The 24,723-nt window shown below is 43.4% G+C and overlaps 1 protein-coding gene across 3 annotated transcripts in view; it reads right to left on the bottom strand.

Moving 5' to 3' along the window:
- The window catches only part of EZH1 (enhancer of zeste 1 polycomb repressive complex 2 subunit), a 46,669-nt gene that overhangs the window by 9,219 nt on the left and 12,727 nt on the right, over positions 1 to 24,723 (bottom strand). For 2 of the 3 annotated variants that reach the window (XM_030808329.1, XM_030808330.1), the window contains exons 2-13: positions 21,819 to 21,909; positions 20,164 to 20,291; positions 19,078 to 19,206; positions 15,763 to 15,882; positions 14,241 to 14,361; positions 11,725 to 11,901; positions 10,536 to 10,638; positions 9,886 to 10,049; positions 9,410 to 9,501; positions 4,244 to 4,424; positions 3,313 to 3,509; positions 644 to 735 (exon numbers count right to left, since the gene is read on the bottom strand). In XM_030808329.1, coding sequence (XP_030664189.1) covers positions 644 to 735; positions 3,313 to 3,509; positions 4,244 to 4,424; positions 9,410 to 9,501; positions 9,886 to 10,049; positions 10,536 to 10,638; positions 11,725 to 11,901; positions 14,241 to 14,361; positions 15,763 to 15,882; positions 19,078 to 19,206; positions 20,164 to 20,280 — 1,493 coding nt within the window. In that variant the 5' untranslated portion in view covers positions 20,281 to 20,291; positions 21,819 to 21,909. The remainder of the gene's footprint in view (positions 1 to 643; positions 736 to 3,312; positions 3,510 to 4,243; positions 4,425 to 9,409; positions 9,502 to 9,885; positions 10,050 to 10,535; positions 10,639 to 11,724; positions 11,902 to 14,240; positions 14,362 to 15,762; positions 15,883 to 19,077; positions 19,207 to 20,163; positions 20,292 to 21,818; positions 21,910 to 24,723) is intronic. The other variant, XM_030808331.1, reaches the window with a different exon arrangement.

The raw sequence follows: 24,723 nt of genomic DNA, 5'->3' as shown, positions 1-24,723 counted from the left end.
TTCTCTCCAAATCTCTCCCTTTGTCTTTGTGGAGGTAGAGATACGGGGGAGTTTCAAGATGGGGAGGTGGGAAGGCCTTTCAGGAATCTTCTCCGAAAGAACTGAAAGGGAGGAGCCACAGGGATTTCCTTCTGTATCTGGAAGTGGTGTCAGCCCCTTCCTCTAATAGGTGATAGTCACTAGGGAACAGAGCCAGGGTGCAGAATTTTTTAAAAAACTTCCAACCTAAGTAAAGGCTAAGTAAAGGCTATCATGTAACACAGAAAAACAACGCAAACCAAACAAATAAATAAACTCTGGTCAGAGTTGAGAAATGGGTAAGGTGGTAACTAAACCAACAAGGAGAAATGGCTTTGGGGTGGAGCCATGAGGCCAGCTCATGTCCTATTGGCCAGAAGCTTAAATAGAAAAACAGACAGTTATGTCATGGTCCACAGCATTGGGGGACAAGAAGAGGGCTGATCCAAGGCACAGACCCTCGGGGAGCACTCAGGAGGCTGGCTCTCAGTCATGTGATGCCAAGCTGATGGGCTCACACAGCCTGTGCGGTTGCTAAAGAGGGAGGCAGATGGGAACTCCAAGGGGAGGTCAGAGCACAGGGAACAGCCTGGCTGTAAAACAAAACACTTTGTCCAACCCTTGCCTGTGCTTTCTTTTCTTCTTCTGTGAGGGGTTCATGAGCTCATCTGTTGGCAGCTTCAGGATAAGTGATTCTTTGACTGCAAACTGAAAGACCTGGAAGAGAAATCCAATGGGCCTGTCACTCCTCGAGCAAGGGGGTCAGGTAAGTGGCTCAGCTGGGTGCTGGCCTTGGGAGGGTTCTGAGGAACTCAGGCAGCTGACCAAACCTGTCATCAGTCAGGGAGAGACAGAGTGCCATTGGGACATTGGGTTACTGGCCATGAAGTTCATTCCTAATTATTTATCCTGACTCAGGAAAGGAGAAATACTGAGCACAGTAATACCACCCCTGGTCAGAAGCTGTCACCTACTACTCTTTCTACCAAGCCACGGGTAGAAGAGTGGGCTGACTGTGACCAACAGTATCTTCTTCTTTTTAGGAACGGCAACTCTGTGCCTTGTGTAACTGAGTGTAAGGCAGGACAGGACAGGACAGGAATGGTTTCAGTGGGCTAAATATTAGCTCCCTCTGTCAGTATAAAGATACCAGAGCCTTGGCCATTTCAATAGGATCTGTTTTTTCTCTTAAAGCACTGGTTTTCAGTTTTTCCTTTTCTTTATTGGGGCTATTGGCCCTTTGGGGGGGATCTTTGAAAACTGCAAATATTCTCAGGAAAATACAGACAAGAACATTCTTGCATACAAATCCATAGATGGTTATGTTGAGAACCTGTGACTCAGGGAAATAGGTATGAGCTCCAAAATGAAAGCAAAGGGCACTTCAGCTCATGGTTCTTTTTTTTTTTTAGAGAGAGGGTCTCATACTCTTGGCCAGGCTGGAGTGCAGTGGTGCCATCACAGCTCACTGTAGTATAGAACTCCTGGGCTCAAGCCATCTTCCCACCTCAGCCTCCTGAGTACTAGGACTACAGGAGCATGGCTTTTTTTTTTTTTTTGTAGAAACGGGGTCTCACTTTGTTGCCCACACTGGTCCTGAAATCCTGGCTTCAAGCGATCCTCCCACCATGGCTTCCCAAAGCACTGGAATTCTAGGTGTGAGCCACCTCGCCCAGTCCATGGTTCTATTAATTGTTCTCAGTACAGGAAGCGTGAAGAAGAGGCCACAGAGTCTCCTCCAGAAGCTAGGAAGCCAAAGCATTGGGGTTCCTTTCCTGTTGGACATACTGGCCCTGACACCTGCCTCCCTGTCCCTGTTCGTCAGTCTGTCTTCTCACTGTGGTCTTTTCCTGTCTCCGGAGCATCAGTGGCTGCTGTCAACTGTGTTTCTTGTGATGGTATGAGTGAGAAGGGTGAGGTCCAGGCTCAGCTATTGGGGGTGATAATTAGAAAATCTAGTGATGGCCAAAATCTAGTGGTGGCTCACGCCTGTAATTCCAGCACTTTGGAAGGCTGAGGCAGGTGGATGGCTTGAGCCTGAGTTCAAGATCAACCTGGGCAACATGGTGAAACCCCATCTCTACAAAAAATTTAAGAATTAGCTGGGCTTGGGAGGCCGAGGTGGGCCAATCACTTGAAGTCAGGAGTTTGGGACCACCCTGGCTGAAACCCCATCTCTACTAAAAAAAAAATACAAAAATGGCCAGGTACGTTGGCTCATGCCTATAATAACAGCATTTTGGGAGGCCGAGGCGGGTGGATCACCTGAGGTCAGGAGTTTGAGACCGGCCTGGCCAACATGGTGAAACCCTGTCTCTACTAAAAATACAAAATTAGCCAGGCGTGGTGGTGCACGCCTGTCATCCCAGCTATTTGGGAGGCTGTGGCAGGAGAATCACTTGAACCTGGGAGGCGGAGGCTGCAGTGAGCTGAGATCGTGCCACTGCACTCCAGCCTGGGCAACAGACCGAGACTCCGTCTCAAAAAAACAAAACAAAAAAAATTAGCTGGGTGTGGTGGTGGGCACCTGTAATCCCAGCTACTTGGGAGGATGAGGCAGAAGAATCACTTGAACTTGGGAGGCGGAGGTTGCACTGAGCCAAGATTATGCCACTGCACTCCAGCCTGGGCAACAGAGCGAGATTCTGTCTCAAAAAAAAAAAAAAAAAAAAAAAAAAATTAGCTGGGCATAGTGGCCTGCACCTGTAGTCCCTGCTACTTGGTTGGCTGAGGGGAGAGGACTGCTTGAGCCCAGGAGGCAGAGGTTGCAGTGAGCTATGATCATGCCACTGCACTCCAGCCTGGGCGACACAGTGAAACCCTGTCTCAAAGACAAAATAAAGATAATCTAGTGATAGAAAATGTGGAAAATAAAATGACTGAGGAGGCTGGCGGAGTGGTGGAGGGAGCAGCAGCTGCAGCAGCAGCAGTGTGCTCGCTAACAAGAGCCACAGAAAGACCTGGGAGTCCCTTCTGGGAAAGGGGTACACATTTAGAAAGGAGGCCAGAGCCAAAAAAAAGAAGCGAAAGAGTGTAGGACCCAGAAGCATTAAATAGAGGCCAGACAGAAATGAGCATTCAGCAAGGAGGAGGCGGGTCCCCAAGCATCATTAGGCCTGGCACTTGCAGAAGGGCCATGTTTGGGAAACTCACAGAAGCACAGGCTCATCAGGGACTGAACTTAAGACAACTTCTCTCCAGACCCAGACACACAGCCTGATAAGATGACAAAGGCCTGGACAAAGCAACGCGTGAAAGGAGGGGCCCATTTGTTCTGCTGCTTCCAGATGGTACCTGCTTGCACGTCTTGGTCCCCAGAAGCCTGGCTATTGAACAGAAGTTGTTGAAGTAGGTGCCATGGAAGACTCGAAAAAGAGATTCTTCAGCCCCAGTCCATTCCACAGGCTCCGAGGGTGCTTCCACTACGCAGAGCTGAGGCGGGGCTGGACTAGCCTTCTGTTTTGTGGGAGTCTGACAGCGAGAGTTAGCCTCTGAGAAGGGAAGAAATAACAGAATCAGAAGAAGGTAGAATGCAGTTGTCATCAGTAGTTTGTCACAAACTCAGAAGTACTTCATTCTACTTTAAAAGGTAGAATAGTTAGGAATGAAAACATTCCCTATCTTTAGGCCAGGCATGGTGGCTCACGCCTGTAATGCCTGCACTTTGGGAGGCCGAGGTGGGTGGATTGCTTGAGCTCAGGAGTTCAAGACCAGCCTGGGCAACATGGCGAAACCCTGTCTCTACTAAAAATACAAAAATTAGCCAGGCAGGGTGGCTCACGCCTGTAATCCCAGCACTTTAGGAGGCCGAGGCAGGCGGATCACCTGACGTCAGGAGTTCAAGACCAGCCTGGCCAACATGGCGAAACCCCATCTCTACTAAAAATATAAAAATCAGCTGGGCGTGGTGGCAGGCACCTGTAATTCCAGCTACTTGGGAGGCTGAGGCAGGAGAATCGCTTGAACCTGGGAGGTGGAGGTTGCAGTGAGCCAAGATAGCACCACTGCACTCCAGCCTAGGCAACAGAGCGAGAGACTGTCTCAAAAAAAAAAAAAAAAAAAAAAAAAAAGAAAAGAAAATATTCCCTATCTTTACTGTTTACAAAACTTGTAGAAATAATTTATAATTTTTAAGAGGTAGTAAAGTTAAGTGTCAGGCAGTGATCCTGGGTTTACCAGAGTCCTTGCATGGAAAGAAAAAGTCTTCATTTTCTGTTCATTGTACCTGAAGAACTGGAGGCCCAGTCATTGCCTGTGTCCCTGTCACTGTCTCCTTCTTTAGTCTCAGCCACAGCAGAGGCTGAGGCATTGGAGCAGGAAGCACTGACCATGTGGTGCCTTCTCCGGCGACGACCAGAGCACTTGGAGCGGGGGTTGTGGAGCATGGCATACTCCTTTGCTCCTTCCTGCAGTGCACACATTCCAGACAGGAAATAGGAACAGGCCTGTCACCATATTGATCTCATCATCACAAACCTTCATCTTTACAACACCTGTGCTTAAATACAATAATAGTGTCTTTTCTTTTTCTCTGTACCATATAGTAAGTATGATCATATAACAATGAGAGAGCTGCTTAACAAAACTTACAAACATACTTTTTCACAAAAGAGTTGTCCTATAATTTTTTCTTTTTTTTTGAGACAGGGTCTCTCTCTGTTGCCCAGGATGGAGTGCAGTGGCCTGTTCATGGCTCACTGCAGCCTCGAATTCCTGGGCTCAAGTGATTCCCTTGCCTCAGCCTCCCAAGTAGCTAGGACCACACGCACATGCCACCATGCCCAGCTAATGTCCTATAATCTTAAAAAAGATATAATCTATGCATCTGTGTCTTCAATTTTCCAGTGAGTTGTATCTAAAATTAACTTGCGTGTTAGTTGTTTGGAATTTGAGAACACATTCTCCTATGGATGAAGAAATGAGATTCAGAGAGGGGAAGAAACTAGCTTGAGAGTATGCAGCTAATAGTTCCAGAGGGGTATAGGAATCAGGGCTCCTTGTCTCCCTAGGCCACTATTCTTTCCATTCTACCACACTTTCTCTGTTTCCTTAATAAAATGTGTAATGCTTAATCTGTACAATCTTACTACTTAATTTTGAAACTTCCTCCCAAATCTGTGTATGAAACGCAGAAGAATATTATTTCATTATTTTACAGCTATCACCCCCTTTTTTTAAAAATGAAATAATTATCACTCACCTAGATCATCAATATTTTCTCATCAGACTTGGTTTTCAAAGACTTCTAGCTGTTTCTGAAAACTAAATCTATTTCTACAAAATAAAGGTTTATCTTCCAGTGACATTGTCTAGAGGCACTCAGAATGGTCCAGCATTTGAGATAAATGTAGGCTTTCCTACAATATAGCCTTTAACAAAACTAGGCTGTCCTGAGCCCCTGGTAATAGAATTGGTTACCTTTATACCAAGAGGGTTGGGAAAGCACTGAAATCTGCATGTGGCGTGTGCCCAGCAGACTTCGGGGGGTTTGTGCTGTGAGACCTAAAGTTCCTATGAGATTGTCCAAAACAAAAAAGCACGTCAGCAGGGTCTATGGTGGATCCGTGTGTGCTGAATGTATTGGTGCAGGAGCAAGTGTGCTTTCCTTAGGAGCAGAAAATTGTTGTGAAAATGTTGAAGGCACAAGCAGAGTCAGAAAGCTCAATTTAAAAATGAAGCTTTTTTGAATAATAAAAATGAAAAAAAAAAAAGGTTAACCATCATTATATTTGGAATTTGGAATAATATACAGTAAGGCCTAAAGGAAATTCCAAAAGAGAAGTTTTGAAATTAATTGAACCTGATATTATGTGCCTATGCTGTGTGTGAAGTATACAGTATCACTTATACTATTTTAAACATTTATATATTTTTATATATAATTTATATATATTACATATTATACATATTATATAAATATATACTATATAATTATATATAATTTATATAAATATAAAATATATATTATATTTACATATAATATATAATTATATATAAAATATATAATTCATATAAGTATAAAATATATAAAATATATATAATTTATATAAATATATAAAATATATATAATTTATATAAATATATAAAATATATATAATTTATATAAATATATAAAATATATAATTTATATAAATATATAAAATATATATAATTTATATAAATATAAATATATAAATATATAATTTATATAAATAATATATATAATTTATATAAATATAAATATATAAATATATAATTTATATAAATAATATATATAATTTATATAAATATAAAATATATAATATATACTATATATTACATGTATTTTTATATAATATATATTATATGTATATATATATATATTTTTTTTTTTGAGACAGGGTCTTGCTCTGTCACCCAGGTGAGTACAGTAGCATGATCTCAGCTCACTGCAGCCATGACCTTCTAGGCTCAAGTGATCCTCCCACATCAGCCTCCCAAGTCCAGCCCAGCTAATTTTTGTATTTTTTATAGACACAGGGTTTTGCCATGTTGCCCAGGCTGGTCTCGAACTTCTGGGCTCAAGCTATCCACCTGCTTCAGCCCCCCAAATTGCTGGGATTACAGGCGTGAGCCACCATTTTAATATAATGGCCAAACATTTTAACATAAATAAAATCAAGTTTCCAGACCTAATTTCTGGGTTATAAGTAAGAGGAGACAGAAGAACAAAGAAATAACACTGTGAAAAAACAACAGATGAATCCAGGATGTGGGTCATCCTACAAAGACAACCAGCCTGGAACTTTTAAAAAGATTTTAAAAGTGATAGAATTATTTGAGATTAAAAATGAGTAAAAAGACATAACAAGGCCGGGTGCCTTATTACGCCTGTAATCCCAGCACTTTGGGAGGCCAGGCAGGCTGATCACCTGAGGTTGGGAGTTCAAGACCAGCCTGACCAACACGGAGAAATCCTGTCTCTACTAAAAACACAAAAATTAGCTGGGCATGGTGGCGCATGCCTGTAATCCCAGCTACTTGGGAGGCTGAGGCAGGAGAATCGTTTGAACCCGGGAGGTGGAGGTTGCGGTGAGCCGAGATTGCACCATTGCACTCCAGCCTGGGCAACAACAGTAAAACTCCATCTCAAAAAAAAAAAAAAAAAAAAAAAAGAGACATAATAACCAAATATGATGCCTGACTGGATGATCCTGGTTTGGAAACAAAACAAAACAAAACAAAACACAAAAATACCTATTCTTGGTACAGCTGAAAAAAAAATTAAATATATTAATAGAATGGGTAATAGAGGATATTATACAATTTTTGTTAATTGTCCTAGGTGCAATAATGTGGTTATGTAAGAGAATGTCTTTATGCTGAAACATTTACCAAATGAGCATCACAATGTCTGCAACTTATTGTCAAATGGTTCAGCAAAAGATATACATACACAAATATATGGAGAAAGGAGATACAGAAAAAAATCTTATCAAATCAAAAAGAAGGTATCTTTCAACTCTGCATGATTGAAAATGTTCTTAATAAACAGTTGGGGGAAAATAGTCCAGCATTATATTTAATATGCACTCAAACCTAAAACGCAATAAAAGAAAAATTGTGCGTACATATCTCTGTAAGTTAAACATGCATACATTTCAGGCATTGGCAGCATCTTTGTAATACATGTACAGGGTATCAAGGTGACTACTGTGAGAAGGGCAATGCCCTTTTGACTTATATAAATGCTGGTATGTTGACATAACATGGTATATATATATATTTTTAAGCATGAAGTAATTTCATTTTATTATTATTATTATTATTTTTTTTGGAGACGGAGTCTTTCTCTGTCCCCCAGGCTAGAGTGCAGTGGTGCGATCTCGGCTCACCGCAACCTCCACCTCCTGGGTTCATGCCATTCTCCTGCCTCAGCCTCCCGAGTAGCTGGGACTACAGGCGCCCGCCAACATGCCCGGCTAATTTTTTTTTGTATTTTTAGTAGAGACGGGGTTTCACCGTGTTAGCCAGGATGGTCTCGATCTCCTGACCTCGTGATCCACCCGCCTCGGCCTCCCAAAGTGCTGGGATTACAGGCTTGAGCCACCGCGCCCGGCCGTATTTTTTTTTTTTGAGATGGAATCTCACTATTTCACCCAGGCTGGAGTACAGTGGCGTGATCTCGGCTCACTGCAGCCTCCACCTCCTGGTTTCAAGCAATTCTCCTGTCTCAGCCTCCTGAGTAGCTGGGACTACAGGCATGAGCCACCACACCTGGCTAATTTTGTATTTTTAGTAGAGACAGCGTTTCACCATGTTGACCAGGCTGGTCTCAAACTCCTGAACTCAGGTGATCCACCTTCCTCCGCCTCCCAAAGTGCTGGGATTATAGGCGTGCACTACCATGCCAGGCTGAAAAACATGGAGTAATTTTAAAAGCATGATCTGTGGAGTCAGACCCTGACTTGAATTTCATCACTGCCATACCACTGACTTATCAACAAACTTTAGGCGAAATATATAACTTCCGTAATCCAGTTTCCTCTACCTCATGACACTGTTATAGGATGAAAATAAGACAAGGTATGTTAAAGGTCTACTACGATACTTGGCACATAGGAAGGAGTCAATACACATTAGGAAAAAATAAACCCAATAACGTCTATTCTTTTGCTTTTACAGTATGGCCCATTTTCCACACGCGTGCCCAACAGCATTCTCTACCATCTTTCCATCTATCATCCCACTAAAGATGGTTCCAAAAGCACTTGGCTGGTTGTATAATATAATTTTAATAGGCGGCAGAAATTTTATAAAGGTATTTTATTCATCGCCTAGGCTCATCCTATTGTGTAAAAAGCCAAACTGTGTCTTTGGCAAGTTCAGTTGATCTATTTCCTTCTAGCTCTCAGTATATGGCCTCCCCACAGGTATGCCAGACCATTTATGCTGCTTTTTAAGGTCTGTCCATCAGGGAACAGTCCATCTGGTTGATCACAACAAGACATTACCATCATCACGTGCTATTCATCTCATAGTTATATGCATTTATAAGAAGATAGCAAAGAAACTAGAGTGCATACCCACACCCCCAGCACACAGTTTGCTCCAATTCTAACAATACAGTTTTAGGCTCTGAAATCTAAGCAGATGATATTTAGAGCAGGCAAGCCTTTAATGATCTTTGAATCTGCACTCCATCAGACTAACTTTATAGTCCTACCATGTCTGGGGAGTTCCTTAAGAGCGGTCCCACAGTAACTGGGGAGCTTCTTAAGAGCAAAAGCCATGTTTTATTTGTGCTATATGACCCCCAGAGTGCTGTGTACTGGCTCACGTGGCTTGTGTTCCCAGAGGCAGAGAGCCTGAGGACCATTTCCTGCTCAATCTTCAATGAAGTTAATAATGCCAGAACAGCTTAAGAACATACCAGCAAAAGGAAGCAGTCTGTGCCACATGGTTCTGGTTCAATCTTGATTTCTTTATTCTTGCGTTTATATACATTAGGAGTGGCATGAAAAGCTGGAAAACAAAAACTGTCTTGTTGCCAGTGGTCTATCCACTTGACAAGATGGGAAGAAACAAAAGTGAATTAGAGAGCTATTGTAGGAGTTAGAATTCGATATAAATGGCTACCATCAGGGTGCACAAAATTCAGTCATTTCTGACATCAACACAATGCTTTCAAAGCTAAGAGGTACTGAGGGACAGATAAGTTGGTAGTTAGTCTGTCCCTATCATGCAAAGCATGTTGCACTATAATTGAACAAGGGAAAATAGAACTGGCCCTTTGTAAAACGTTAGAACAGAAGCCAGGAACTCTACGAGAAACCAGAACAAAGAGAAGGAAATGGTGGCTGGGGATGGAAGAGAGGAGAGCATTTCAAACAGAGTAGCCCCACTCACGGTGAAGGAAGCAGTCGTATTTAAAGCAGCGCCGGCAAAAAAGTGTGTGGAAGGAGTGCAGAGATTGCTCCCGCTGCACAGACTTGGCATTGGGGCCATCGATGTTGGGTGTGCACTGAGGGGGAAGTGCATTGGGGTCTGACATCTCTGTTAGCTCTCGATACCTATTTAAGAAAAGAGAGATAAGAGTTCCTCCGAGGAACTGCCTCCACTGAGGAAATACAGATTGGGTACTGACAGTAGCCCACCTACGGTCTGCCAAGGGAGGATGGGTGTTTTTTATAGGTCTGGTTGATAAGAGAATGGTAGATAACTAAAGTGGGTCCACCACTGTAATTATGCTGGGTTGGGCAAATGTTGGAAAGTAAGGGGAGAGAAGGATTTGATAAAATGGTGCTGGAGTAACTCTCCAGAAAAACGGCAGAGTAAAAGTTCTCTGCCCAAACTCACTCAAAAGCCAGTATACGATGACCCTTAATATAGTAAAGGGGGCATTTAGAGGTAATTGAGTAAGCAAGAAATAATCAAATTGCGGGCAAATCATGATGCCCTTACCATAAACAAAGCTTTTTACTAACCAAAAATTAGGAGGGAATAAAGGTTTTGTCTGAGCACTCTGTATATGGCCTAAGTGGGACAGCTTTCCCTACCTCTCCTTCATGTCATCTGGGACACCATTCTCAGGGAACATTGAGGCAATTGCACTGAAGATCATGTCATTTGGGAACTGTTTCTTGGAACTCTTTTTGTTGCCTGAATTGGAAATGACAAAAAGCTCCTGAGTGCGATTATCAGAACATGCAAACAAATCTGTGTGATCTTTTTTCCTTTTGTCATAGCATTTTGATTAGAGCTGCTTTGTTAACCTAACCACTGATTGTTTGGAGATATATAAACATCAGTGCTATCTGGACTTATCTGATATATGCTACCAGTAAATAAGGAAGTTAGAGTAGTCTACATATTAACAACAAAATCCACAGTCCCAATTAGAATCTGGATGTGAGGTGGCTCACGCCTGTAATCCCAGTCAGTACTTTGAGAGGCCGAGGGGGGCAGATCACTTGAGGCCAGGAGTTTGAGACCAGCCTGGCCAACATGGTAAAACCCCAACTCTACTAAAAATACAAAACTTAGCTGGGCATGGTGGCGCATGCCTGCAGTCCCAGCTACTTAGAAGGCTGACACACAAGAATCACTTGAACCAGGGAGGTGGAGGTTGCAGTGAGCCGAGATTGTGCCACTGCACTCCACCTTGGGTAACAGAGCAAGACTGTGTCTCAAAAAAATAATAAATAATAGATTTTAAAAATAAAAATAAGAATTTGGAGGTGAAAAAGAGTGTTCATAGAGAAACCTGAACATAGAAGAATCCTATCATAAAGTGGATGCTGAAGAACTACACTGATACCATAATTATGATACAATAAAAGAGAATACACTATGTCCCTGGACATATAGTATAATTAAAAAATGTACAGTATAATTAAACTATTAAATTTTAAATTAAACATTAGTGACATGGAAAAGTACTCATAAGATTAAATAAAAAGGGATATAAAATTTGCTATATACATATATATAAATTGGCATGATCCCAATTTCACATAACACATATAATTAGAAATGAATAGCAATGATTATTCTATCAGTTCTTCTACTTTCTTCTTCACCCAAGTCACAGCTATCTGAAGCTATCAGTTAATGATGATGTTCTCCTTTTAAGTGAACCAACAAGAAGCACCAACAGCCTTTAATAGGCAACAAACCTTTCCAGTTCTTCCTTCTTTCCTATCCCTGTCACTTTAAAAAAGGAAGAAGGGAGCCAGTGCTATGTACCTTCAATAGCATGTCGCTTTCTCTTTCTTGTTACTGGCAGATCTTCTTTGCTGTCATCCTGCTTTCCATCTGAGGTGTCATTGTGCCCTTCCTCCTCCTCATCTGAGTACTGATTCAGGGCATCGACCAACTCCAGAAAAACAGCATCACTAATCAGGACGGATCCAGGGATCATCTCTGAAACACCAGGATTCGAAGGATGAGCAGTGGTCACTTCACATTCCATTAGTCCTCCTAGGCAGGTTTTCTTGTACTCACTTTAGAGGCCCAGGTAAGTCACATGTGTACATTTTTACATGGGAGATCAGGAAATTATAATCATTTGATTGGCTCCTACACATGCAGTGGGCAGCTGGCTAGAGTAGGAATACAGCTATAGGCTTTATTTATTTTTATTATTTTCTTCAGACGGAGTTTCGCTCTTATTGCCCAGGCTGGAGTGCAATGGTGCGATCTCGGCTCACCGCAACCTCCACCTCCCGGGTTCAAGTGATTCTCCTGCCTCAGCCTCCTGAGTAGCTGGGATTACAGGCATGTGCCACCACCCTGGCTAATTTTGTATTTTAGTAGAGACTGGGTTTCTCCATGTCAGGCTGGTCGTGAACTCCAGACCTCAGGTGATCCACCTGCCTCAGCCTCCCAAAATGCTGGGATTACAGGCATGATGCACCGTGCCCAGCCATAGGCTTTATTCTTACTGAAGAACTTTACTTCCTCAGTCACAAGTCAACTCTGAATTTCTGGTTCAAAATCTCACGAAAGTGTTCAAACAATCTCCAAGTATGGCAGAGAAAAATAATAAAATGAAAATTCTCTTGGCTTTGCTGCTAATGGGTCGGTAATGACATCTCTAAATCAAAAGACAGCAATTTTTCCTAAAATTGTATTTTATGGAGATGTACTATAATTTAGGAGGTCTTTGAACACTAGGAGGCACTGTGGACAAATAATGTAGTTCAACAGCATCATAACAGTGCCCACAATTGTCAAAAGAGCAGGTGGGGCTGTTGGTTTACGAATTGATGGGGAGCCTCTCCTCTTTCCATTTCTTACACACGGACAGATTTTTCTAGAATTATGACTAAATCCAAACAGTTGGCTTTTAGGAAATTCAGATTATTAAAACCAACTTCTGGGAGATCCAGGGGATGCCTGGATCAAAGAAGTATGACAGAGAGCCTCATTGCCATTCTCAGAGAAAGAGAAATAAAGAACAAAATGGTCTTGGATGTCCTTATGGAAAACTCCTAAGCCCTAAGATTAAACTTATTTGTACAATAAACTTTCTCTCCAGCCACTGATTACTACATAATCCTTTTATGTCCCAACTCCTTTTAAAATTTAACTAGGGTACTTTAAATAATTTTTATTTCTGCTTCTGCTGCTTGAATCAGAAATAACTAGGGTAATAAAAAAAAAAAAAAGAAAGAAAAAAGAAATAACTAGGGTATTTTGGGCCAGGCATGTTGGCTCACCCTTGTAATCCCAGAGCTTTGGGAGGCCAACATGGGAGGATTGCTTGAGGCCAGGAGTTTAAGACCAGCCTGGGCAACATGGTGAGACTCCATCTCTAAAAAAATTTTAAAAATAAGCCAGGGCCAGGCACAGTGGCTCATGCCTGTAATCCCAGCACTTTGGGAGGCTGAGGCGGGAGGATCACAAGGTCAGGAGATCGAGACCATCCTGGCTCACACGGTGAAACCCCATCTCTACTAAAAATACAAAAAATTAGCCGGGTGTGGTAGGCACCTGTAGTCCCAGCTACCTCGGGAGGCTGAGGCAGGAGAATGGCATGAACCTGGGAGGCAGAGCTTACAGTGAGCCGAGATTGTGCCACTGCACTCCAGCCTGGGTGACACAGCGGACTCTGTCTCAAAAAAAGAAAAAAAAAAAAAAAAAAGCCAGGTGTGGTGGAGTGCACCTGTAGTCCCAGCCCCCCAGGAGGCTAAAGCAGGAAAATCACTTAAGCCCAGGAGGTTGAGGTTACAATAAGCTATGATTGTGCCACTGCATTCCAGCCTGGGTGACTGAGTCCCTGTCTCTAAAAAAAAAATAAAAAAAAAAAAATTGGGCTAGGCATGGTGGCTCACACCTGTAATCCCAGCACTTTAGGAGGCTGAGGTGGGTGGATCACCTGAGGTCAGGAATTCGAGACCAGCCTGACCAACATGATGAAACACCATCTCTACTAAAAATACAAAAATTAGCTGGGCTTGGTGGCAGACACCTGTAGTCCCAGCTACTTGGGAGGCTGAGGCAGAAGAATCGCTTGAACCCAGGAGGCAGAGATTGCAGTGAGCCTAGATTACACCACTGCACTCCAGCCTGGGCAACTAAGGTAAAACTCCGTCTCAAAAAAAAAAAAAAATTAACTCCCAGCCATGTGATGACATTGAAATATTCTGCAGTATGTACCCCATGGGGCAGAAGATAAAAGCAAGATGGCAAGATGATGAGGTACCAAAGAAGAGGCCTGATTCTAACAAAATTTTCTCCAAAGAGTTCAGTACCACTACCTTCTTCACCATGGACTTTCCCATCATAGTTATTGATCAGCTCCTCAATAAAAGTCTCATCTTCTTCTTTCACTTCATCTCCCATGTAGGGAATATTGCACAAAACCGTCTCATCTTCTACCTGAAATCAAACCAGATGTGATTTATTCCATGAAGCCATCATGCATCTCCTCTTTCCTACTTAGTGGAATCTTTACTGAGCTTTGTTTGCTGCTTGAGTCTCCTGAAAATGCCTTTGTCCCAGAGTTTCCTGCATTTTAAACACTGGCCATCTTGTTTTGCCAAAAAAACCTCAAATGGGACCAAGTGTGGTGGCTCACGCCTGTAATCCCAGCACTTTGGGAGGCCGAGGCAGGCGGATCATGAGGTCAGGAGATCGAGACCATCCTGGCCAACATGGTGAAACCCCATCTCTACTAAAATACAAAAAATTAGCTGGGCGTGGTGGCGTGTGCCTGTAGTCCCAGCTACTAGGGAGGCTGAGGCAGGAGAATCGCTTGAACCTGGGAGGCAGAGGTTGCAGTAAGCTGAGATCGCCCCACTGTACTCCAGCCTGGCGACAGAGTGAGACTGTGTCTCAAAAAAAAAAAAAGTTTCTAACTGTTTTCATAAGTAGAGAGACAGATGGATAAATAAAAATGAAGGCTTCTAAAATTATGATCTGTAATTTAACTACAAAATAAAGTGGGCAACCATAGGACATGGGTATTCTATAAAATGGACTAAGATTCTCCAATAATTAAAAAAAAATTATGATTACAACTCATGCCAGTCATACTCAATGGGAACCTGAAATCAACTGCAGCCTAGGCTATGGATATTTTCTGGGAATAAACAATAGTAAATAACTTTGGGGGAGTGGGGTGCTCAGCAGAGAATACAGTCATTCTAAAATCCCCAAGTAGCAAGTAAAATTATTCTGAAGTTTTATTCTAAGAGACGATTCCCTTCTATAAACTTCGACCTCATTCCAACCAGGAGTACGGCTATCTGTCACCAGGCAGATGATAAGCAATGGCAGTATTTAGAGAGGAATGATTATCAAAACCACAAATAATCCTAGTAGGAGTCAGCACAAAGGTCCAGATGAAAGGACTGTGTGCACGTCTGTTGTCTCAGTTGTTTTTGCAGCATCTTGCATTTAGAGAATTCAGAAAGGATTACTCCATCAACAGGGAGCAGACAACCTGCTCAAGCCTCAAGAGTCTGATTTAGACTGCATTTAATTGTACATAATATTGGGCCAAGGTACTAAGAGAAAATTGAAGTCTTGCCCAATATTATTCATTTAAAAAAGAACCAGCATCAATTCCAAAGCACACATCAGAGAGCATAAAATCTGACAAGTCAGAACAACTTGCAATATATATTGTTTAGAGTAAATAAATTACAACCTTGTTCTGCCCGGCATGTCCTAGCTTTGTTAAGTACTGGACAATCTTTACCCTAAGAGGAGCTCCGGCATATCAACATAACACAATCATACAGTTTAAATAACCACCACAGGGCTTTCAATACATACCATAAAGTTCTGTTGGAGAGGGGACCAGGAATACATGATGGGAACCAATGCAACTGTGTTCAGTGACCTCATTAACATATGTTGGCTTGCAAATCCCGGGAAAATGCTCTCTATGGTACACTGAAATATAAGCAATGACATGGAGAGGGAAAGACGGGCATATAACCCAAGAAAGAAAAGTAATTTCCTTCCAAAATTGGCCGGGCATAGTGGCTTATGCCAGTAATCCCAGCACTTTGGGAGGCCAAGACAGGCAGATCACTTGAAGTCAGTTCGAGACCAGCCAGGCCAACATGGTGAAACCTCATCTCTACAAAAACATAATACAAAAATTAGCTGAGCATGGTGGTACACACATGTAATCTCAGCTACTTGGGAGACTGAGGCATGAGAATCACTTGAACCTGGGAGGCAGAGGTTGAGTGAGCCACTGCACTCCAGCCTGGGTGACAGAGCGAGACTCTGTCTCAAGAAAAAAAAAAAAGAAAAAAAATGATCTTAGTAGCCTCTAGTTCTTACAAGCTAATAAATTAAATTTTTAAAATTCAGATGGCATTTAAAATTATAAAAAATTTGGCCAGGCGTGGTGGCTCACACCTGTAATCCCAGCACTTTGGGAGACCGAGGCGGGTGGATCACGAGGTCAGGAGATCAAGACTATCCTGGCCAACATGGTGAAACCCAGTCCCTACCAAAAATACAAAAATTAGCTGGGCGTGGTGGCACATGCCTGTAGTCCCAGCTACTCGGGAGGCTGAGGCAGGAGAATCGCTTGAACCTGGGAGGTGGAGGTTGCAGTGAGCCAAGATCACGACACTGCACTCCAGTCTGGCGACATAGCGATACTCAGTCTCAAACAAAAACAAAAACAAAATTTTAAAAACAAATTAATAAATTGAGAGTTTTGTAACATCATGTCTTAAAAGGAATCCCTAGACTGTAAACTTGTGGAAAGTAAGAAACTCTTTTTTTTTTTTTTTTTTGAGACAGGATCTCACTCTGTTGCCCAGGCTGAGTGCAGTTGTGTAATCACAGCTCACTGCAGCCTCTGCCTCCCAGACTAAAGCCATCCTCCAACCTCAGCCTCCCGAGCAACTGAGATTACAGGCATGTGCTACTGCATCCAGTTAACCAGCTAATTTTTCTTTTTTTTTTTTTTTTTTGTAGAGACAGGGTCTCGCTATATTGCCCACGCTGGTCTCCAACTCCTGTACTCAAGCAATCATCCTGCCTTAGCTTCCCAAAGTGCTGGGATTACATGTGTGAGCCACTACGCCCGGCCAAAAGCAGGGACTCTTATTCACCTTTGTGTCCTCTACAGAGTTCAGCACAGTACTTCCCATACTCAACTGATGTTTACTTCAGCTCAAACTGTTGGTCTACTTGGGTTATACACAACAGTAAAGAGCCTCTGAAAGTCCTAAAAGATGAGGAAGTTTTCTGAAGACTTAAACTGTAAGAGAGTGGACATCAACTTAGCTGCATAGGTGATAGGGATAGTACATGGAGAAGCAAAGTGGTATAGAAATTATAGTAACGTTCTGCTTCAGGAAAGATATTTGCTCTCAATACACTATCTGCTTTTTGTTTTTTGTTTTGAGACAGGGTCTCACTCTGTCGCCCAGGCTGGAGTGCAGTTGCACGATCTTGGCTCATTGCAACCTCTGCCTCCCAGGTTCAAGCAATTCTCCTGCCTCAGCCTCACGAGTAGCTGGGATTATAGGTGCATGCCACCACGCTCGGCTAATTTTTGTAATTTTAGTAGAGACAGGGTTTCACCATGTTGGCCAGGCTCGTCTCGAACTCCTGACCTCAGGCGATCCACCTGTCACAGCCTCTAAAAGTGCTGGGATTACAGGTGTGAGCCACTGAGCCCAGCTTCTGCTTTTCTTTTCTTTTTTTTTTTAAGAGACAAAGTCTCACTCTGTCACCCAGGCTGGAGATCATAGCTCACTGCAGCCTTGAACTCTTGGGTTCAAGTGATTCTCCCACCTCAGCCTCCGAGTAGCTGAGATTATAGGCATACACTACCATGCCTGGATAATATTTACTTTTCATATTTTAAAAATATTATCTATTTCCCAGGAGTTGGAGGTTACAGTAAGCTATGATCATGACACTGCACTCCAGTCTGGGTGACACAGTGAGATCTTGTCTCTAAATAATAATAATGATAATAATTTATTTTCATAAAGTTTCTTTTTTTTTGGAGATGGTGTTTTGCTCTTGTTGCCCAGGCTGGAGTGCAATGGTGCCATCTCAGATCACTGCAACCTCCACTTCCTGGGTTCAAGTAATTCTCCTGCCTCAGCCTCCCTAGTAGCTGGGATTACAGAAGTGCGCCACCATGCCTGGCTAATTTTTTTGTACTATTAGTAGAGATGGGGTTTCACCATGTTGGCCAGCCTGGTCTCAAACTCCTGACCTCAGGTGATCCACCCACCTCGGCCTCCCAAAGTGCTGGGATTACAGGTGTGAGCCACCGCGTCCAGCCAAAGTTTCTTAACTAGAAAATTCTTTCATTTATTTATTATTTATTTTTTTTTTGAGACACAGTCTCACTCTTTCACCCAAGCTGAAGTGCAGTGGCGTGATCTTGGCTCACTGCAACTTCTGCCTCCTAGGTTCAAGAGGTTCTCAGGCCTCAGCCTCCCAAGTAGCTGGGATTATAGGTGTGCACCATCACACGCAGCTAACTTTTGTATTTTTAGTAGAGACGGTGTTTCACTATGTTGGCCAGGCTGTTCTCAAACTCCTGGCCTCAAGTGATCCATCTGCCTCAGCCTCCCAAAGTGCTGAGATTACAGGTGTGAGCCACTGCGCCCGGCCCCCAAGATTATTCTCGAAGCTGCAGATTTACTGTCTTAATTATTCAAAGTTGACTAAAATAGCTGTATCTATTAACCTTAACCTTATTTATTTCCTTTCTTTCCTTTTTTTTTTAGACATAAAGTCTTGTCTGTCACCCAGACTGGAGTGTTGTGGTGAAATCATAGTTTATTTCAGCCTTGAACTTCTAGGCTCAAGCAATCCTTCCACCTCAGCCTCCCAAGTAGCTAGGACTACAGGTGTGCACCACCATGTCTGGCTACTTTTTAAAAAAATTTTTTAGAGACACAGTCTATGTTGCCCAGGCTGGTCTCAAACTCCTCACCTCAAGTGATTTTCCCACCTCAGCCTCCCAAATAGCTGGGAATACTTGTGTGAGCCACCATACCTTGTCTTACTTATTCACTTTCTAAAAAGTCACAAATATAGGAAAAAGCTTTAAGCCCAAGGAAGAGAGGAAGACTGAGCTTAAACTCCCAAAAGTACCTTTTTGAGAAAAGGGTGTCCACTCACAGGCTTCATTGACTGAACAGGTTGGACACGAAGCTTCTTCCATTCTTCATTGAGGATCTGGGTTTTTTCTTGAACCTTTGCAAAATTTGCCACATACAAAGCCTAGCAAAGCCATGGAAAAGATTAAGATATATTCTTATTTTATTAATTAATAAATTTTTTTTTTTTTGAGATGGAGTCTTGCTCTGTTGTCGCCCAGGCTGGAGTGTAGTAGCGCGATCTCAGCTCACCACAACCTCTGCCTCCCAGGTTCAAGCGATTCTCCCAGCTACTCGGCCTCCCAAGTAGCTGGGATTACAGGCACAGACCACCATACCTGGCTAATTTTTGTATTTTTAGTAGAGACAGGGTTTCACTACGTTGGCCAAGCTGGTTTCAAACTCCTGGCCTCAAGTGATCTGCCCGCCTCAGCCTCCCAAAGTGCTGGAATTACAGGCGTGAGCCACCGTGCCTGGCCTTTTTTTTTTTTTTTTTTTTGAGATGGAGTCTTGCTCTGTCACCCAAGCTGGAGTGCAGTGGCACCATCTTGGCTCACTGCAACCTCTACCTCCTGGGTTCAAGCAATTCTCCTGCGTCAGCCTCCCGAGTAGCTGGGATTACAGGCGCATGACACCAAGCCTGGCTAATTTTTGTATTTTTAGTAGAGACGAGGTTTCACCAGGTAGAACAGGCTGGTCTCGAACTCCTGACCTCAGGTGATCCACCTGCCTCAGCCTCCCAAAGTGCTGGGATTACAGGTGTGAGCCACCACACCTGGCCCTGTTAAGATTTCAAAACAAAAGTTAAAAAAAAATTCCACCCCGTCTCTACTAAAAATACAAAAAATTAGCCGGGCGTGGTGGCGGGCACCTGTAGTCCCAGCTACTCGGAGGCTGAGGCAGGAGAATGGCGTGAACCCGGGAGGCGGAGCTTGCAGTGAGCCGAGATTGCACCACTGCAGTCCAGCCTGGGCGACAGAGCGAGACTCCGTCTCAAAAAAAAAAAAAAAAAATTCCAACTCCTTTACAGTGGGTCAGTATATTGAAATATATAAACTTTCACTTGGGAATTACTTTTTACCTTTGCACCCATATTTGCCTGAAGCCGTTTAAGTTGTCGAAGTCGCATGTATTCAGATTTCACTTTTCTTTTCCAGTAAGTGATACATTTGGAGGTAGGGGGATTTGGTATTTCCATCTTGCTGTAATCTAAGAGAGAAAGAGATGAGAAATAGCATTTTATTGCCTGGAAATGAAGCACTCCTCAAATACAAAAAAAAAAAAAAGATCAATATGCTTTCATTCCCATTAAATTTACTCATAAAAACATACATTTAAAGAACCCAAATGTGTGAGTTCAACAGAAAGTTTCAATTTAAAAAAAAGAGGCAGTGGCTCACACCTGTAATCCCAACACTTTAGGAAGCCGAGGTGGGAGCACTACTTGAGCCCAGTGATTTGAGACCACCTTGGGCAACATGGTGAAACCCCGTCTCTACAGAAAATACAAGTTAGCCAGGTGTGTTGGCGAGTGCCTGTAGTCCCAGCTACTCAGGAGGCTGATGTGGGAGGACTGCTTGAGCCCAGGAGGTCAAGGCTGCAGTGAGCCGTGACCACGCTACTGCACTTCAGCCTGAGTGACAGAGTGAGACCTTGTCTCAAAAAACAAAACAAAACAAAAAACAAAAAACAACAAGAATTCCAGGCACAGTGGCTCACGCCTGTAATCCCAGCACTTTGGGAGACCAAGGTGGGTGGATCTTCTGAGGTCAGGAGTTCGAGACCAGCCTGGGCAACATAGTGAAACCCCGTCTCTACTAAAAATACAAAAAAAAAAATTAGTCGGGCATGGTGGCTTGTGCCTGTAATTCCAGCTACGTGGGAAGCTGAGACACGAGAATTGCTTGAACCTGTGAGGCGGAAGTTGCAGTGAGCCGAGATCGCACCACTGCACTCCAGCCTGGGTGACAGAGTGAGACTCCATCTCAAAAAAAAAAAAAAAAAAGGCCGGGCGTGGTGGTTCATGCCTGTAATCCCAGCACTTTGGGAGGCCAAGGCAGGTGGATCACGAGGTCAGGAGTTCAAGACCAGCCTGGCCAAGATGCTGAAACCCCGTCTCTACTAAAAATACCAAAATTAGCCAGATGTGGTGGCACACGCCTGTAATCCCAGCTACTCAGGTGGCTGAGGCAGGAGAATGGCTTGAACCCGGGAGGTGGAGGTTGCAGTGAACCGAGATTGCATCACTGCACCCCAGCCTGGGCGACAGAGCAAGACTCCGTCTCAAAACAAAAACAAAACAAAACAAAAAACAACAAAATTTCACATCAGCAATTTCTGGTCCAATTATCAAAAAGCTTAGCCTCTGTCCTCCTGTGGTATCTTGTTTTTAATTTAGCACTCAAGAAGTTCTCCCACAAGTACTAGGAACTTGGATTACTTCAAGATATGGAAGCCTTCTCTTTACTTTGAGTAAGAGAAGTGGTCAGCAAGAACCAAGTTTGCATCCACGGGTTTCATGGAAAGATCCACCCATGTTACAAAACCATACTGCCAAATTGTCTAAATTTACCACATGCCTAGCAATAAAAGTAGGATATGACAGCAGTATAATCTCATCTCCAAGTCAGCAGCAAGACATATGGAAATAGATAGCAATGCAAATCCCCCCTTTTTTGGTATTGGATTAAGGTTCCACGTTTTAAAGAAGTATGTACTGTAATATACCCTACCTACCTCATAGAATGCAAGGGGAAGTGTTGAGTTTTACAGTGTGCCTCTGTTCTTCAGGAGAATGGCAAGACACAACAGCAGAACAGGTGTCCAGCTTTTCAAAAGAGAACAGACAGTGGTTCTATTAAGTTAGTGTGGCAAATTAGACCCTGACACCCTCAGTAGGATGTTCCCTCAGAATCAGAAAGACTTCAAGGTTTCTCCTACTATTTTTGTATGTCTAAGACAGGTCTCTATAATACTTGATGCCATTTGGGAAGAGGCCCTTTACTTTATTAAGTTCTATTTTTTTATAATGCTTTTTTTTTTTTTTAAGACAGAGTCTCACTCTGTTGCCCAAGCTGGAGTGCAGTGGCACAATCTTGGCTCACTGCAACCTCCACCTCCTGGGTTCAGGCCAGTCTCCTGCCTCAGCCTCCCAAGTAGCTGGGACTATAGGCGTGCACCACCATGGCCGGCCAAAATTTTTTTTTTTTTTTTTTTTTTGAGACGGAGTCTCGCTCTGTCACCCAGGCTGGAGTGCAGTGGTGCGATCTCGGCTCACTGCAAGCTCCGTCTCCCAGGTTCATGCCATTCTCCTGCCTCAGCCTCTCCGAGTAGCTGGGACTACAGGCGCCCGCCACCACGCCCGGCTAATTTTTTTTTTTGTATTTTTAGTAGAGACGGGGTTTCATCGTGGTCTCGATCTCTTGACTTCGTGATCCGCCCGCCCCGGCCTCCCAAAGTGCTGGGATTACAAGCGTGAGCCACCGCGCCCGGCAAATTTTTTTGTATTTGTAGTAGAGATGGGGTTTCACCATGTTCGTCAGGCTGGTCTTGAACTCCTGACCTCAAGTGACCCACCTGCCTCGGCCTCTCAAAGTACTGGGATTACAGGTGCAGGTGTGAACCATTGCACCTGCCCATAATGCTTTTCTGAACCAATTTTTAGGCTCAGCTAACAGGCCTGTCAATTATTTTAGAGAAAGTACAAACACTAAATACATGTAAAAATTCAATAAAATCCACAAGATGATGCTTTTACTCTATAATAACTACTTAGGTTTCTTAGATAACTAGCTCTATTTATTCCACCTAACATTAAAAATGTTTAAAAACATTGCAAGGAGCTAGGCAGGTGCAGTGGCTCACACCTGTAATACCAGCACTTTGGGAGGCTGAGGTCAGGAATTCAAGACCAGCCTGGTCAACATGGTGAAACCCCGTCTCTACTAAAAATACAAAAAAAAAAAAAAAAAATTAGCCAGGTGTGGTGGTGGGCACCTGTAATCCCAGCTACGCAGGAGGCTGAGGCAGGAGAATCATGTGAACCCAGGAGGCAGAGGTTGCAGTGAGCTGAGATCGTGCCATTGTACTGCAGCCTGGGCAACAACAGTGAGACTCTGCCTCAAAAAAACAAAACAAAACAAAACAAAGCAAAACATCACAAGGAGCTATGAAGAGCCAAAATGTGAAACAAAAACTAAAGTTTCACACCCTATTTTTTAAAATTTCCTACATGTTTTTTTTTTTTTTTTTCACTGAGGTGAGAGGATCACTTAAGCCCAGGAGATTGAGGCCACAGTGAGCCATGATTGTACCACTGCATCCAGCCTGAGCAACTGAGCAAGACCCTGTCTCAAAAACAGAAACAAAACAAAACCAAAAAGAAAAAAAAGGAAAAGAAAAGAAAAATAAATGATCAGGCAATGTGCGGTGGCTCATGCCTGTAATTCCAACAGTTTGGGAGGCCGAGGCAGGAGGGTTGCTAAGAGGCCAGGAGTTTGAGATTAGCTTGGCCAACACAGTTAGATCCTATGTCTATTTTTCAAAGTTTTCTTTTGCTGTTGTTTTTGTCATTTTTTAAAGGAAAAGAGGCTGAGTGCAGTGGCTTACATCTGTAATCCCAGCACTTTGGGAGGCCAAGCTGAGAGGATAGCCTGAGCTCAGGAGTTTGATAAAAGCCTGGGTAACATAGTGAGACCTCATCTCTATTAAAAATCGAAAACATTATCCGGGCATGGTGGTGCATGCCTGTAGTTCCAGCTACTCAAGAAGCTGAGGCAGGAGGATCACTTGAGCCTAGGAGATCAAAGCTAGAATGAGCTACTGAGATTGTGCCACTGCACTCCAGCCTGGGCAACAGAGTGAGACTCTGTCACGTGCAGTGGCTCATGCCTATAATTTCAACACTTTGGGGCTCTGAAACCAGCCTGGGCACAAAGTGACACACCATCTCTACAAAAAAAAAAAAAAAAAAGCCAGGTGCGCTGGCTCACGGTTGTAATCCCAGCACTTTGAAAGGGCGAGGCGGGCGGATCACCTGAGGTTGGGAGTTCGAGACCAGCCTGACCAACATGGAGAAACCCCGTCTCTACTAAAAATACAAATTAGCCAGGCGTGGTGGCACATGCCTATAATCCTGGCTACTCTGGAGGCTGAGGCAGGAGAATTGCTTGAACCTGGGAGGCAGAAGTTGCGATGAGCCGAGATTGTGCCATTGCACTCCAGCCTGGGCAAGAAGAGCGAAACTCTGTCTCAACAAAAAAAAAAAAAAAAAAAAAAAGGCTGGGCACAGTGGCTCAAGCCTGTAATCCCAGCCAGCACTTTGGGAGGCCGAGGCGGGCGGATCATGAGGTCAGGAGATCGAGACCATCCTGGCTAACACAGTGAAACCCCGTCTCTTCTAAAAATACAAAAAATTAGCCTGGCATGGTGGCAGGCGCCTGTGGTCTCAGCTACTGGGGAGGCTGAGGCAGGAGAAAGGCATGAACCCAGGAGGTGGAGCTTGCGGTGAGCCGAGATCACACCACTGCACTCCAGCCTGGGTGACAGAGTGAGACTCCATCTCAAAAAAAAAAAAAAAAAGGCCGGGCAGGGTGGCTGACATCTGTTATCTCAGCACTTTGGAAGGCTGAGGCAGGCGGAT

This window comes from Nomascus leucogenys, unplaced genomic scaffold (assembly GCF_006542625.1).
Source record: "Nomascus leucogenys isolate Asia unplaced genomic scaffold, Asia_NLE_v1 Super-Scaffold_285, whole genome shotgun sequence".
In the NCBI taxonomy this organism is placed as follows: Eukaryota; Metazoa; Chordata; class Mammalia; order Primates; family Hylobatidae; genus Nomascus; species Nomascus leucogenys.
The sequence above is the reverse complement of the archived record's forward strand: the minus strand, read 5'-3'. Positions and strand labels throughout refer to the sequence as shown.